We start from the raw sequence: 15,035 nt of genomic DNA, 5'->3' as shown, positions 1-15,035 counted from the left end.
GTTTATTTTCTTAATTAACTGTACATTTGCATAATGACAATCCTATACATTGTAACCACAGAGAAATCTGGTGCAACGCAAAGAGGGGGGAGACCAGAGATAGGCTGCATGCGTCTCTCTAAATTCTGCAACAGTTTGTAGCTTCAATAAAAGCATTCCAAAACCACAATGGGATTAAAAGATCAATGCTTCTATAAAAACATTGCAAAAACCAATTCGTGTGCTTGACTTGCTTTATGAAAACATAAGGGAGAAAGCATATCGATGCAGCAAGAGAGTGTCTGAGCTTGGTTGTTTTCTTGCAGATGTCTCATTACCCAAACAAGGTAACATCAGCGTTTTAACCCTCATTTTAACCCTGAGCTACAAATATTCTCCTTTATTAATGAAGCAAAATCCTACCAGAATGAATCCCTATGATGAAGCGCCCCAAAATGACCATTTCAGGGGATTTCAAGTAGCGGCTGAATCCCATCAACATGCCAGCCAACAGAACAAGGAAGTTGCTACGGATCAAAGTGCCATTCCTGATAACGAAAAGACAAACATTTTAATTGTTCTAATACTTTTCTCTTCTCCTTCTGCCTCCCCCAAATTATCTTACCATAATCCCTTTTTCTTCTTTATCCTAAAAGAGATTGGCATTCCCATTTCTTAATTCCCATGAGGACTATTTATCACATGGAATGAGAAATAAACTGGCCAGCCAAAAAATTCACTATATGCGCCTGTAACTAGTTTGATGACTCTGATACCAAAAACTTAGAGTAAAAAAAGAGCATAAATACAGATATTGTTCTTATGACAGCATAAATAATTCAGAGAAACTTTAAATTAAATGCAGGACATGACTGAAAGGCGGACAAAAAAGAACAGGTCAGGCTTTTCTCTGTATGCCAAGCTGATTAACTCAATTATCTATTTAATTATTTTCATTATTTAAATTCCTCCTTTAACAAACTGAAGTTCTAAGACAACCCAAGGACAATAAAAAGGGCTCATTTATCTTGAAAGTTAATAAACAGAAAATATACTTAAATACTTTAATATACTATAAGCAAGTTTTCTTATCCTGGTAATTTTCTTATCTGTTGTTCTACAGCAGGGTCTCCAACCTTGTCAACTTTAAGACCTGTGGACTTCAACTCCCAGAATTCTGGGAGTTGAAGTCCACAGGTCTTAAAGTTGACATGGTTGAGGAGACCCCTGTTCTACAGCAAACATCACTCACAAGCAGAATAATGGGGATATTACCCATGCAGAATGAAAATTGTAATCTAACACACTTGAGTGGGACCATCAGCTTAGAAAAAAATGTCCCAGATATGGCAGTGATTTCAGAATACATCAAGTATTGTTGCTAGCTTTGCATGCTTCTCTATGTATAATTGAAAAATGGGTTTTTTTTATTATTAAATTCATTGGTCGCCCATTTTACCACAGGGTAATTCTTGTTGACACAGCTCTTACCTCCCATATTGGGTGACCAGAATTCCCACAGGAAATGACCCCACCAAGCCTCCCAGGGCAAAAATGGAGACAGTCAGGGAGTACATGAGAGTGAGAGGTCTTTGCGACAGGCCCCGCCCATAACGTTGGTACCACGTTGCATTGTAGAAGGCTTTGATGTGCTGCAAAAGGAGGGAAAGGGAGACGGATAAAGAGAAGATTGCCACAATCCTAGCTCCACATTTACCACGGTCAATTTTCACAATGCCTGGGTCAGCTGAAGGCCAGTGAAGCCTGGAGGGGATAATATCAATCAAAACACTGAAGCAGTGGAAAAAAGAAGAGTGCTAGCTCTCCTGTTAAGGTCAGGAAATGGAAAGGGCTTTCTGCCAAATCAGTGATGGGAAATCTTGATTGTTTCTGAATTGTAGCTTCATCAACCCAGTCAACAAAGTCAATGGTGAGAAATGTTGCGAATTATAGTTCAAGAACAACAGGCCAATCCGTTGCACCATTGCATTGTTCTGCTTGTTTAGGAGAAGAATAATTCCACTTTCCCCCTTCTATTCTGTCTTACCGCTGCTGGAGAGTTTACTACAGCCAGATTGAAACCATACAACGTGGAGGACCCAAATGATGACAGGAGTGTCACAGCAACAAGTGGAAAGGTCAGATGCTAGGAGAGACGAATAAGAAAAGTCAGGTCAGAAAAGGAAATATGTGATTTCTCAAAAGTCATCTTAAACAGTCATCCTATATAACTCTGATGCCTTTTGCATAAGATGGCATTACAGTCCCCAGAGCTGGATCATTTTATCTGAGGAAGACCTGTTCAAGCCATTATGTTTAATCTGAAATGGCATCAAACATGTATTTCCTAGGTTGGCTATTATTGAATCTTAAACCTCAATAATTAAAAACTGAGAATCAGCAGGGAAGGAGGCAACTGATTTCCTGATATACTTTGATTCTATACTTTGATTATGGAAAACACGGACAATAATTTACAAAATATGCCCTTTTCTCTTTAACACTGGCACTGATTAGACCAGGAATAGGAAACCACTGGTCCTCTGGAAACTGCCATATCTTGCTGCATTCAGTACACTAGCTGGACTCATTGGCAGTTATAAGTCAACAATATCTGGAAAGTCACTGGATCCCTCTTTGTAGTGGCAAAACCCATAGAAGCCAACTAGGAGAAACTGTTGCTGATACGTAGGTTTTCTACTTTACAGAAGGCAAAGTAAATCTGCAGAAGGGATATCTCTGTAGGTTCCTCTGTCAGAAAATGAGAATGAGGAAATGTTTGGACTCTTCAAAGTAATTGAAGTTGATGGCATAGCAATTAGATAGTACAAAATATGTCAGAGGGAGGAATCCAAGTTTATTCACAGATGGAGACTGATCCACAATGGGAATTAGGGATGCCTTTAGCCAATCTATAAATAGAACTTTTCCATTGTAGCTAATGCTGAACATTGAATTTGGGACTTAGAGAAAATGGACACATGTTGACTAAATCTTAAATATCATGGCAATAGATTTTATTGTATATTTAGAATGTGATATTGGTCAAATATCTTAGGTAGAATAAGCAACTACTTTACAACTGATTTAAACATTTAATATTTGTTTTGCTATTTTAACCAAATGGATTTTTCACCTATCACCTGCCATCTTAATTCTGATTTCTAATAACAAATCATATTGAAAAAAAATCCAATCGTAAACATACATTATGAAGGCGAAACATTAAAAAAGCATCAATGCTTCAGTACAAATTTCAGCATCCAAGATAAAAAATAACTATGGGATATCTGCATAAGAACTGCATAACTATACAATAGATCAGCCTGTGCTCTTGTGTTATCATCAAAGTTTTCTGGTAAACCATTTTTCACTTTGTGCTAGAAAGAGAATAGTGATGAGGAAGCAGGTGACCTTGGAGAGAACCTTCTACAATAGGGTTTGCATGATTAGAGTTCTTTATTTTTCATTACCACCACTATACTTCAAATAGCCGGAAGACATGGACCTGATCCTCAGGATAAAGCTTGAAAAGTAAAAGTCACTACTCTGAATTGTACCCCAAAATGAGAAATAAATAATAGAAAAGATATGTTCTTTCTAGTGAAATGTCTGGTATTTGTGGGATCAACCGAATGTTCATCAAAATACACTGAATAAACTAAACTAGAGTTTACAGATAGTGCTCAATTTATGACCATAAAGGACTGTGCCCATCATGGTTGTAAGTTGCAATGATTGTAAAATGGTCCACTCATGTGACTAACCTGATTTTATGACCTTCTTTACAACAGTCATTAAGTGAACCCTATGGACATGATTACTGCGATCCTTAAATGAACCAGTGGTTTGCTATGAGCCAGTTTTGCCAAAAATAACTTTTTTTCCCCAAAGATTTGGCTACCTAAAATTGTTTGGTGATTATGATAGATCCCTTCAAACTGAAAATAAATACAATTTCAGAATGACTGTATCATGTAAGACTCTTGAGAAATATGAAATTGACTTTTAATGGCTGTAATGTATTTAATCACATAATTTTTCTGACACACTGCATGAGTTCAACAGGGCTAAAAATGTTTTGTTACTGATTTCCATTTGTACTCAGTGTCTGGTGCAGTTTGCTGCAGTGTCCAACAATAACCAACCAGAATTGATAGATTCCAGTTGGCCTGATATTTATTTTATTTATTTATTTATTTTGTCACAACAGTATATATAAGCATAAGCATGAAAGTAACTATATAATATATAGTTATGTAATAACTATATTAATTGGATATAATGAAAGGAAACAATAGGACAGGAACGGTAGGCACGTTTGTGCTCTTATGCACGCCCCTTACAGACCTCTTAGGAATGGGGTGAGGTCAATAGTAGACAGTTTTTGGTTGAAGCTTTGGGGATTTGGGGAAGAGACCACAGAGTCAGGTAGTGTGTTCCAAACATTAACAACTCTGTTACAGAAGTCTTATTTTCTGCAATCAAGATTGAAGCGGTTAACGTTATTGTAATGCTCTCTACATGGGGCTCCCCTTGAGGTGCACCCAGAGGCTTCAGTTAGTCCATAATGCAGCTGCGCGGGTGATAGAGGGAGCTTCATGTAGCTCCCATGTAACACCACTCCTGCGCAGACTGCACTGGCTACCTGTGGTCTTTCGGGTGCACTTTAAAGTCTTGGTTACTACCTTTAAAGCGCTCCATGGCTTAGGGCCTGGGTACTTATGGGACCGCCTACTGTTACCTCATGCCTCCCACCGACCCGTACGCTCACACAGAGAGGGACTTCTCAGGGTGCCGTCCGCCAAACAATGTCGGCTGGCGGCCCCCAGGGGAAGATCCTTCTCTGTGGGGGCTCCTACCCTCTGGAACGAACTTCCCCCTGGTTTACGCCAAATACCTGACCTTCGGACCTTCCGCCGCAAATTGAAAACACATTTATTTATTCGCGTGGGGCTGGCTTAAATTTTATTGGGTTTTATTGGGTTTTTTAAATTTTTACTATGAATTTTAATGGGTTTTTTAGTTTTATATGTTTTAAAGTCTTAGGCCAATGGTGTAATAAGTTTTTTAATTCGGGTTTTAATTGTATATTGTATTGTTTGTTTTATTTTGGCTGTACACTGCCCTGAGTCCTTCGGGAGAAGGGCGGTATAAAAATCGAATAAATAATAATAATAATAATAATAATAATAATAATAATAATAATAATAATAATAATAATAATAATAATAATAATAATGTTAAGTTTTAATCTATTGTTTGCTCTTGTATCGTTGTGATTAAAGCTGAAGTAGTCTTTAACAGGAAGGACATTGCAATAGATGATTCTATGAGTTAAATACAGGTCCTGTCGAAGGCGGCGGAGTTCTAAGTTTTCTAAACCCAAGATTTCAAGTCTGGTGGCATAAGGTATTTTATTGTATTCAGAGGAGTGGAGAACTCTTCTTGTAAAATATTTCTGGACACGTTCAATTGTGTTGATGTCTGAAATGTGGTATGGGTTCCAGACAGAAATTGGTCTAGCAAATGTTTTATAAGCTCTGGTAAGTAGTGTTTCTGGAGAAGAAGCTACGAAGATTAGGTTTACAACTCTTAAAGCCTTTTTTGCGATGTAGTTGCAGTGGACTTTGGCACTTAGATCATTGGATATGAAAACTCCAAGGTCTTTGACAAGGTGGGGGTCATCTGTAAGGTAATATCCATTGAGTTTGTATTTAGTGTTTGGATTCTTTTTTCCAATGTGTAAGACAGAGCATTTGCTGGTTGAGATTTGGAGTTGCCAAGTTTTTGACCATTCTGACACAAAGTCAGGGTCTTTTTGAAGGGTAGCTGTATTGTTGGTAGCGTTAAATAGTTTGACATCATCAGCGAAAAGAACATAAATACTTTTAATATGGTCACAGAGATCATTAATGTATAATATAAAGAGTGTTGATCCAGGAACACTGCCTTGGGGAACACCACTATTGACAGGAACAGGATTTGATAGGGTACTGCCTATTTTGACCACTTGTTGTCTGACAGGAACGCTGATATCCAATTGTGGAGGGGTCCAGAGATGCCATAGGATTTTAGTTTTAGGAGAAGTTTGTCATGTACCACTGAGTCAAAAACTTTACAGAAGTCTATGTAAATTGTATCTATTGTTTTGCTTTGATCAAGATTTGTAGTCCATATGTTTTTGCAGTGAAGAAGTTGTAAGTTACATGATAATTTTTTTCTGAAACCAAATTGTTTATTAGATAGTAGATTGTTTGTTTCTAGGTAGAGGATAATGGATTGGTTGATGATAGATTCCATAACTTTACAGGTGACACAGCATAGAGAGAGTGATCTGTAATTTTCAACTAAGCTGGGGTCTCCTTTTTTGAAGACTGGGATGACCGTGGCGAGTGACCAAAGTTTAGGAAGGGAACTGGTCGTGAAGGCTTTTCCAAAGATTATGCTTAGGGGTTCTGCTATATTAGTGGAAAGCTTTTTTAAGAAGTATGCACATAGTCCATCAGGTCCTATAGATAGGGATAGTTTCAGTTTGCGAAGAGCTTTTTCAACATTTTCTTCAGTGAAATCTATATGTGTTAGGTCGTTGTTGATGCGGTTGGGGAATGTCGGGTATGAGCCATTACTGTTAACAAAGACTAAGCCGAAGAATGTGTTAAAGAGGTTTGCTTTAACTGTTTCATCATTATTTTCTTTGCCGTTAGATTCTTTTAGTGGTGGAATAGATCTTGAGTCATTAAGTTTGTTGTTCACAAAATTATAAAAAGCACGATTGGAATTTGTGCGCAGGTGGTCTTCTTCTTGCTTGGTGTGGTAATTGGTGCATTCAATTTTTATTTGGTTGCAAATATTTCTGTATCGGTTTTTGAAATTAGTTACATAGCCCTTTTTGTTTTTCTCCAAAGGGATTTTTTTTTGGATTTAAGCTTTTTTATTGATATGGGTAATTTGTTTTTCTTGATTTTTGTGGTAGTTTGTGATACGTAGAGTTTAATGACTCTATTGATTTCAAGTAGTAAAACTCTGTAGTGGTCTTCAGCAGTGATACAGGATGAGAATAGATTTTGCCAGTCAAGAAATGAGAGGTAGGTGTTTATAAGGTCATAGTTGGCTTTTTTGAAATTGTAGTTTGGAATATTATTTGGAATACTATTTGGAATACTATTATTATGACGATTTTTGTAAGGGCGTATATTGAGACAAAAGTCTATCATGCTGTGGTTACTGTTGGAAAAGGGTTCTTTTATTTGTAGTCCATAAATTGAGTTTGGGTTCTTGCAGAAGATGAGTTCAAGGCAGTTGTTGATTCTTGTATTGTTAGTTACTAGTTGTTCAAGACCTAGATTTGTAACAGCGTTGTATAGGGCAGTATGGATGGGTTCAGTTGTACATTCGTTTGTTATCCAGTTAATATGAGGTAGATTGAGGTCACCCAGGAAGATGAGAGGATATGGGCAAGAGGTAGCCCAAGTTAGTAGTGAGGTTAACATGTTTGCATGTGCGATGTCGTAGTCAGGGGCTCTGTAGCATAGTAGGAATCGAAGTGTGGTGTTAAGTTTCAGGGATAGCAAGTTTATGTGCAACTTGAACATTTTTTAGATTCAGAATAGAATAGAATAGAATAGAATAGAATAGAATAGAATAGAATTTTTTTTATTGGCCAAGTGTGATTGGACACACAAGGAATTTGTCTTGGTGCATATGCTCTCAGTGTACATAAAAAAAAAGATACGTTCATCAAGGTACAACATTTACAACACAAATGGTGATCAATATATCAGTATAAATCATAAGGATTGCCAGCAACAAAGTTACAGTCATACAGTTATAAGTGGAAAGAGATTGGTGATGGGAACGATGAGAAGATTAATAGTAGTACAGATTTAGTAAATAGTTTGACAGTGTTGAGGGAATTATTTGTTTAGCAGAGTGATGGCCTTCGGGAAAAAACTGTTCTTGTGTCTAGTTGTTCTGGTGTGCAGTGCTCTATAGCGTCGTTTTGAGGGTAGGAGTTGAAACAGTTTATGTCCTGGATGTAAGGGATCTGTAAATATTTTCACGGCCCTCTTCTTGATTCGTGCAGTATACAGGTCCTCAATGGAAGGCAGGTTGGTAGCAATTATTTTTTCTGCAGTTCTAATTATCCTCTGAAGTCTGTGTCTTTCTTGTTGGGTTGCAGAACCAAACCAGACAGTTATAGAGGTGCAAATGACAGACTCAATAATTCCTCTGTAGAACTGAATCAGCAGCTCCTTGGGCAGTTTGAGCTTACTGAGTTGGCGCAGAAAGAACATTCTTTGTTGTCCTTTCTTGATGATGTTTTTGATGTTAGCTGTCCATTTTAGATCTTGCGATATGATAGAACCTAGAAATTTAAAGACTTCTACTGTTGATACTGTGTTGTCTAGTATTGTGAGAGGGAAAGGTATGGAAGGGTTTCTCCTAAAGTCTATCACCATTTCTATGGTTTTGAGTGTGTTCAGTTCCAGATTGTTTTGGTTGCACCACAAGGCTAGTCGTTCTCCCTCTCGTCTATATGCGGATTCGTCATTGTTGCGAATGAGACCAATCACAGTTGTGTCATCTGCGAACTTCAGTAGCTTAACAGATGGATTGTTGGAGATGCAGTCATTGGTATACAGAGAGAAGAGAAGTGGGGAGAGCACACAGCCTTGGGGGGCCCCTATGCTAATTGTACAGGTATTTGATGTGATCTTGCTTAGCTTCACCTGCTGCTTCCTGTTTGTTAGGAAGCTTGTGATCCACTTACAAGTCTGTTCCGGTACCTGTAGCTGGTTTAGCTTAGTTAGAAGAATGTCTGGAATGATGGTATTGAATGCTGAACTAAAGTGTACAAAGAGGACCCTTGCATAGGTCTTTGGAGACTCAAGACATTGTAGGATGTAGTGCAGAGTCATATTAACAGCATTATCTGTTGATCTATTTGCTCGGTATGCAAATTGCAAGGGGTCTAACAGCAGATCCGTGATGGTTTTCAAGTAGGAAAGCACTAGCATTTCAAAGGTTTTCATGACTACAGATGTTAAAGGAACTGGTCTGTAGTCATTCAGTTCCTTGATGGTGGGCTTCTTCGGCACTGGGATGATAGTAGAGCGTTTGAAGCAAGAAGGAACATAACACATCTCTAGTGATTTATTGAAAATATGGGTGAAGATGGGGGCCAATTGGTCAGCACAGACTTTTAAGCAAGAAGGAGTTATCTTGTCTGGGCCTGGAGCTTTTCCTGGCTTTTGTCTGTGAAATAGGTCCTGCACTTCCTTTTCTGTGATCACTAAGGGTTGTGAACCCAATGAAATGGGGTCAGTTGTAGGAGGCTTGGCTGTTGTTGGTGTGTCTGAGATGGGGGTTGTGGAGATAGGTGGCTGTAGCTTCCTTTCAAACCTGCAGTAAAACTCATTCAGGTCATCTGCCAGTTGTTGATTTCCTTCAGCCTGGGAAGGAGGTTTGCCATAGCCGGTGATATTTTTAAGGGTTTTCCACATGTTTGCTGGTTCATTTGCTGAAAACTGATTCTTTAGCTTTTCAGAGTAGCTTCTTTTTGCTGCTCTGATCTCCCTTATTAGTGCATTTCTGGCCTGATTGTACAGCATTTTATCACCTTTTCTGTAGGCTTCCTCTTTGGAATGTCATAGCTGCTTAAGTTTAGGTGTGAACCAAGGTTTGTTGTTACTGTATATTCTCAAGTTCCTTGTAGGTACACATAGGTCTTCACAGAAGCTGACATATGATGTTACACTATCTGTGAGTTCATCCAGGTCTGCAGAGGTATCTTCAAAAATATTCCAATCAGTGCAGTCAAAGCATGCCTGTAGCTTTAATTTTGCCTCCTCCGTCCAAGTCTTCACTGATTTAATTGTTGGTTTTGTGGTTTTAAGGCTTTGCCTGTAAGCAGGTACAAGGTGAATCACACAATGATCAGAGTGTCCTACAGCTGCACGTGGTAAAGACCGATAAGCAACTTTTAGTGTTGTGTAGTAATGGTCTAGAGTATTGCCTCTGGTGGGACAATCGACATGCTGAAAGTATTTTGGTAGCTCTTTCCTTAAGTTTGCCTTGTTTAGATCTCCCAAAACAATGGCCAGTGAATCAGGGTGTTTGGCTTCAGCCTCCATGATTTGGTCAGCTAGAGTTCGTAATGCCTTGTTTACACAGGCTTGTGGTGGGACATAAACAGCAATTGGAAGAAATGAGGAAAATTCACGAGGTGAATAGTATGGTTTGCAGTTGATAATTAAAGTCTCTAAATTGTTGTCACAGAATTTGTAAATTATTTTTAAATCTTGACACCAGTTGTTGTTAATATATAGGCATAAGCCTCCTCCTTTCTTTTTACCAGATGTTTCTGTAATCCTGTCTGATCGTTCAATCTGAAACCCTGGAATGTTCAGGCTGCTATCTTTAATTGATTCATTTAACCAGGTGCAAGTGAACATATATTTGTTAGGAAAAGTGAAGGCAGAGGAGTTTTAATGCAATTTTATTTATTTATTTAATTTATTTATTAATTAAATTTTTATACCGCCCTTCTCCCGAAGGACTCAGGACGGTTCACAGCCAAATAAAACAACAATGAATAAATACAGAATAAAATCAATAATTAAAAAACTTATTAAATATGGCCCCAAATTAAAATGCATTTAAAACAATAAAACCCACTTTAAAATTTAAAACCGAATAATAAAAACTTCTAAAAATTCTATGCCAGTCCTGCACGAATAAATAAATACGTCTTCAGCTCGCGGCAGAAGGTCCGAAGGTCGGGAAGTTGACTAAGTCCTGGGGTAAGTTCGTTCCAGAGGGTGGGAGCCCCCACAGAGAAGGCCCTTCCCCTGGGGGGCCACCAGCTGACATTGCTTGGCTGATGGTACCCTGAGGAGTCCCTCTCTGTGAGAGCGCACGGGTCGGTGGGAGGCAAACGGTGGCAGTAGGCGGTCCCGTAAGTAACCCGGTTCTAAGCCATGGAGCACTTTAAAGGTGGTAACCAATACCTTGAAGTGCACCTGAAAGACCACAGGCAGCCAGTGCAGCTTGCACAGGAGTGGTGTTACATGGGAGCCATGAGTGGCTCCCTCTATCACCCACGCAGCTGCATTCTGAACCAACTGGAGCCTTCGGGTGCTCTTCAAGAGGAGCCCCATGTAGAGAGCATTGCAGTAGTCCAGGCAAGAGGTAACAAGAGCATGAGTGACTGTGCATAAGGCATCCCGGTCAAGGAAGGGGCGCAACTGGCTGATTAGGCGTACCTGATAAAAAGCTCTCCTGGAGACGGTCATCAAATGTTCTTCAAAAGACAACCGCCCATCCAGGAGAACGCCTAGATTGCGCACCCTCTCCATCGGGGCCAGTGATTCGCCCCCAACAGTCAGCCGTGGTTGCAGCTGACTGTACCGGGATGCCGATATCCACAGCCACTCCGTCTTGGAGGGGTTGAGCTTGAGCCTGTTTCTCCCCATCCAGACCCGTACGGCTTCCAGACACTGGGACAGCACTTCGACAGCTTCGTTGGGGTGGCCTGGGGTGGAGAAGTACAGCTGTGTATCATCAGCGTACAGTTGGTAACTCACTCCAAAACCACTGATGATCTCACCCAGTGGCTTCATATAGATGTTGAACAGGAGAGGCGAGAGAATCGACCCCTGCAGCACCCCACACGTGAGGTGCCTCGCGGTCCATCTCTGCCCTCCTGCCAACACCATCTGCGACCGGTCAGAGAGATAGGAGGAGAACCACCGATAAACGGTGCCTCCCACTCCCAAACTCCCCAACCAGTGCAGCAGGATACCATGGTCGATGGTATCAAAAGCCGCTGAGAGGTCTAACAGGACCAGGGCAGAGGAATAACCCCTGTCCCGGGCCCTCCAGAGATCATCAACCAACGCGACCAAAGCTGTCTCTGTGCTGTACCCAGGCCAAAAGCCGGACTGGAACGGGTCTAGATAGACAGTTTCATCCAGGTACTGGGGTAATTGACGTGCCACCACACTCTCTACAACCTTCGCCACAAAGTGAAGGTTGGAGACCGGACGATAATTTCCTAGAACAGCTGGATCCAGGGAAGGCTTCTTAAGGAGTGGTCTCACCACCGCCTCTTTCAAGGCAGCAGGAACAACCCCTTCCAACAAAGAAGCATTAATAATCCCCCGGAGCCAGCCTCGTGTCACCTCCTGCGTGGCCAGCACCAACCAGGAGGGACATGGGTCCAATAAACATGTGGTGGCATTCAGCTTTCTTAATCTGTTTAAGATCCCAGCTCGTTTACCTCTCTTCCTTCGCTTCTGTCATTTGGGTTTTTTAGTAATCCATGGCTCCATGGGAATTGCCTCCTCCTCTGTTAGAATCTCCTCTGTGTTTGTAAAGTCAGGCGGGGGTGAGATCAAAGAAAGCTGCTCCTTAAAGAAATGTTGCTTAATTTTTAGCAGATGGTCTTGTGAGTAGGAAATCCATAGTGAGTCACAGAGAACAATTAGAAATAAAGAAACCATTAGAGAGCATTTCACCAAGGCAGCCTTCGTCGGTGCCATCTTGAATCAGAAATTCAGTGACTTTTTATGAAAGATAGCTACTCCACCTCCTCTGCGGATTTCACGATCTGATCTAAAAACATGGTACTCTTTGTCTAAAATAATGGAGTCAGGGATGGATAAGTTCAGCCATGTTTCGCATACAAATATAATATCAAATGTACCATTGTTTAACTTGAGTATAAATTCAGGCAATTGGTTTACAATGCTTCTTGCATTTATCAATTTGCATTTTTCTATTATGATATGATATGATATCATATATGATATCATATGATATATATGATATGATATCATTTTTCTATTATGGGAATGTCCTGGTGAAACTTGCATCTAAAGAAATCCAAATATCAATGCAGAAAATGAATCTTCAGTGCCCTTCATGGTCTTGTATGCCGTAAGAAATTCATCAACCAGCTGAATGTAGTTTTGTGCTCTGCAGTTGCCCAAAAAATTCTCAATTCTCAAATGCTTTCCAGGAGATTTTCTCTAGCTCCATCAACAGATCTTCAAACTGCTTGCCATTGATGATGTATCTGATCTGTGGACCAACAAAAATGCTTTCCTTAACCTTGGCATCAATTATTATTGGAAACATCTGTCTCAACTAACAAAAACCTTCACCTTCTTTGTTCATCACTTTCACAAAAATTTTCATGGGTCCACATTTTATGTGAAGAAGAGGCAAACATTTCTTTGTTAGGTCAACAAGCGGTTCATGTGCCACATTTTTCTGTCTTGGAACCAAATCCTTTTGGAATGTCCATTTCTTTATAAAATAATGTAACTCTTTTGCATGGCTGTCCTATTCACATATGTAACAATACTTGGTATATAGAGCTGAATTCCAAGGAGCAGAGTCACTATTTTTAGATCTCCTCAGATATACTAGTTGTACTTGGTGCACTGGATGCACTTCAACAATAGTTCCATGTTTTTGTATATTTCTTTCAGGTGTAAAGCATAGCCAACACATACTGAAGGGTGTATATTACCATTGTGTAAAAACAGAAGATTTCTATAAAATGGTATGTGATAGATTATATTACAGTTATTTTTGAGATTAGCAGACAAAAATCCATAAGATACATCCAAAAGTGTTCAGGAAGCATATTCTTTGCTGTCCAGTGAAATCAGAAGTAAATGCTGTTTTTTGGCAAAGCCATCATAAAATGCAGTCTTTTGACTGTGAGACAGTATAAATGGCTGGAAATGTGGGCTGGTTGTTGAGTGCCCAAAATGCGATCATGATCATGGGCAGGTAGTCATTGGAACTTTGGAACTGGAACTTCCAATGTAAGTATCTCCAGGGAGGCCTATCATAACTTCAAGAAGTTATTAAGCGACCAGCCATAAGTTGAGGACCACCTATACCGCCCCATGAGCAATAGCAGCATTATCTGCCTTCTCCAATGCACTCAGGAGCCATAAAAATCTAAGCTGATAGAAGGCATGGCTAACTAGAGGATCACCCAAGAGTAGCTCTAAATTGTAAGCCACGCTCTGAAAAGCAAAATACAGCTCTAGTGCACCAGGTCAACTGGTAATATTTCAATGCTGTATATTATTTAACCTTTTGGAAAGAAGGAAAAGATTTATAATGAGAAGAAATGGAAGAGAATATCATAAAAAGAAGAAATCTCTGAACATATTTAACTAATACAGAACCACTGGAAAGAAAGAAAGGGCGAGCTATTGGACAGAGGTTTAGCTAGTATTTGTCAGGAAATATAGAGACACAATATGTTTTGTAACATGTTTTATATCACCCATTGAAGTTGCTGAGAAAGATATGCAGAAACCATCTCTAAAGCAACCTCTAACAGCCAAGATGGACCTATTCTCCCCACCCCCAGATCGGAACCCACACATGTATACACCACAAGAGTGAGGATATTGTAAAGGGGGGCATTAAGAAATGATTATTCTTGTAGGTATAGGAGGATGCAATTCAGTCGAAGAGAGAGAATTAGTAAAAATACAAGAAGATAGTGTAAGGAAAATGATTTCTTCTTGCCTTCCTTAACCTCCTGAAGTTTTGACTTAGTTTTTCATGCTTGCCCAATATGTCAAGCCACCAAATCATTACTATAAGCATCCATATCTACTCTACCATTCCATATTTATATCAGGTTCCCTTACAGGCAGCATGTTTGTGAATTGCACAACAGAGCAATGTGGTAACCAAGAATTACTACGCAAGACTGAATGCACAGTGATAGATTATTGGAGCTACAACTAATCAACATTCCAGGCTAAATGGTACCTATTAGGCTATATTAGTTCAGCTTTTACTTTCTTCATGGTTACCTATTTTATACCTCAGCATTGGCTTCAGAACTCTTGGAAGTTCTTGAGCTATTAAAGTATGATAGTTCTGCCAAATTTGGGAAAGAAAAAGTGTCACCATCACTCATTATTAGTAGCAATAGCACTTAGACTTATATACTGCTTCACAGTGCTTTATACAGCCCTCTCTAAGTAGTTTGCAAAGTCAGCATATTACCCTCA

The 15,035-nt window shown here is 39.6% G+C and overlaps 1 protein-coding gene across 3 annotated transcripts in view; it reads right to left on the bottom strand.

Annotated features, from left to right (window-relative positions):
• The window catches only part of LOC131200732 (solute carrier family 2, facilitated glucose transporter member 9-like), a 33,308-nt gene that overhangs the window by 17,313 nt on the left and 960 nt on the right, over positions 1 to 15,035 (bottom strand). For 2 of the 3 annotated variants that reach the window (XM_058187928.1, XM_058187927.1), the window contains exons 2-4: positions 2,027 to 2,125; positions 1,471 to 1,631; positions 403 to 527 (exon numbers count right to left, since the gene is read on the bottom strand). In XM_058187928.1, coding sequence (XP_058043911.1) covers positions 403 to 527; positions 1,471 to 1,631; positions 2,027 to 2,125 — 385 coding nt within the window. Of the gene's footprint in view, positions 1 to 402; positions 528 to 1,470; positions 1,632 to 2,026; positions 2,126 to 12,262; positions 13,066 to 15,035 lie in introns of all 3 variants that reach the window. The other variant, XM_058187930.1, reaches the window with a different exon arrangement.

This window comes from Ahaetulla prasina, chromosome 6 (assembly GCF_028640845.1).
Source record: "Ahaetulla prasina isolate Xishuangbanna chromosome 6, ASM2864084v1, whole genome shotgun sequence".
Classification (NCBI taxonomy): domain Eukaryota; kingdom Metazoa; phylum Chordata; class Lepidosauria; order Squamata; family Colubridae; genus Ahaetulla; species Ahaetulla prasina.
The sequence above is the reverse complement of the archived record's forward strand: the minus strand, read 5'-3'. Positions and strand labels throughout refer to the sequence as shown.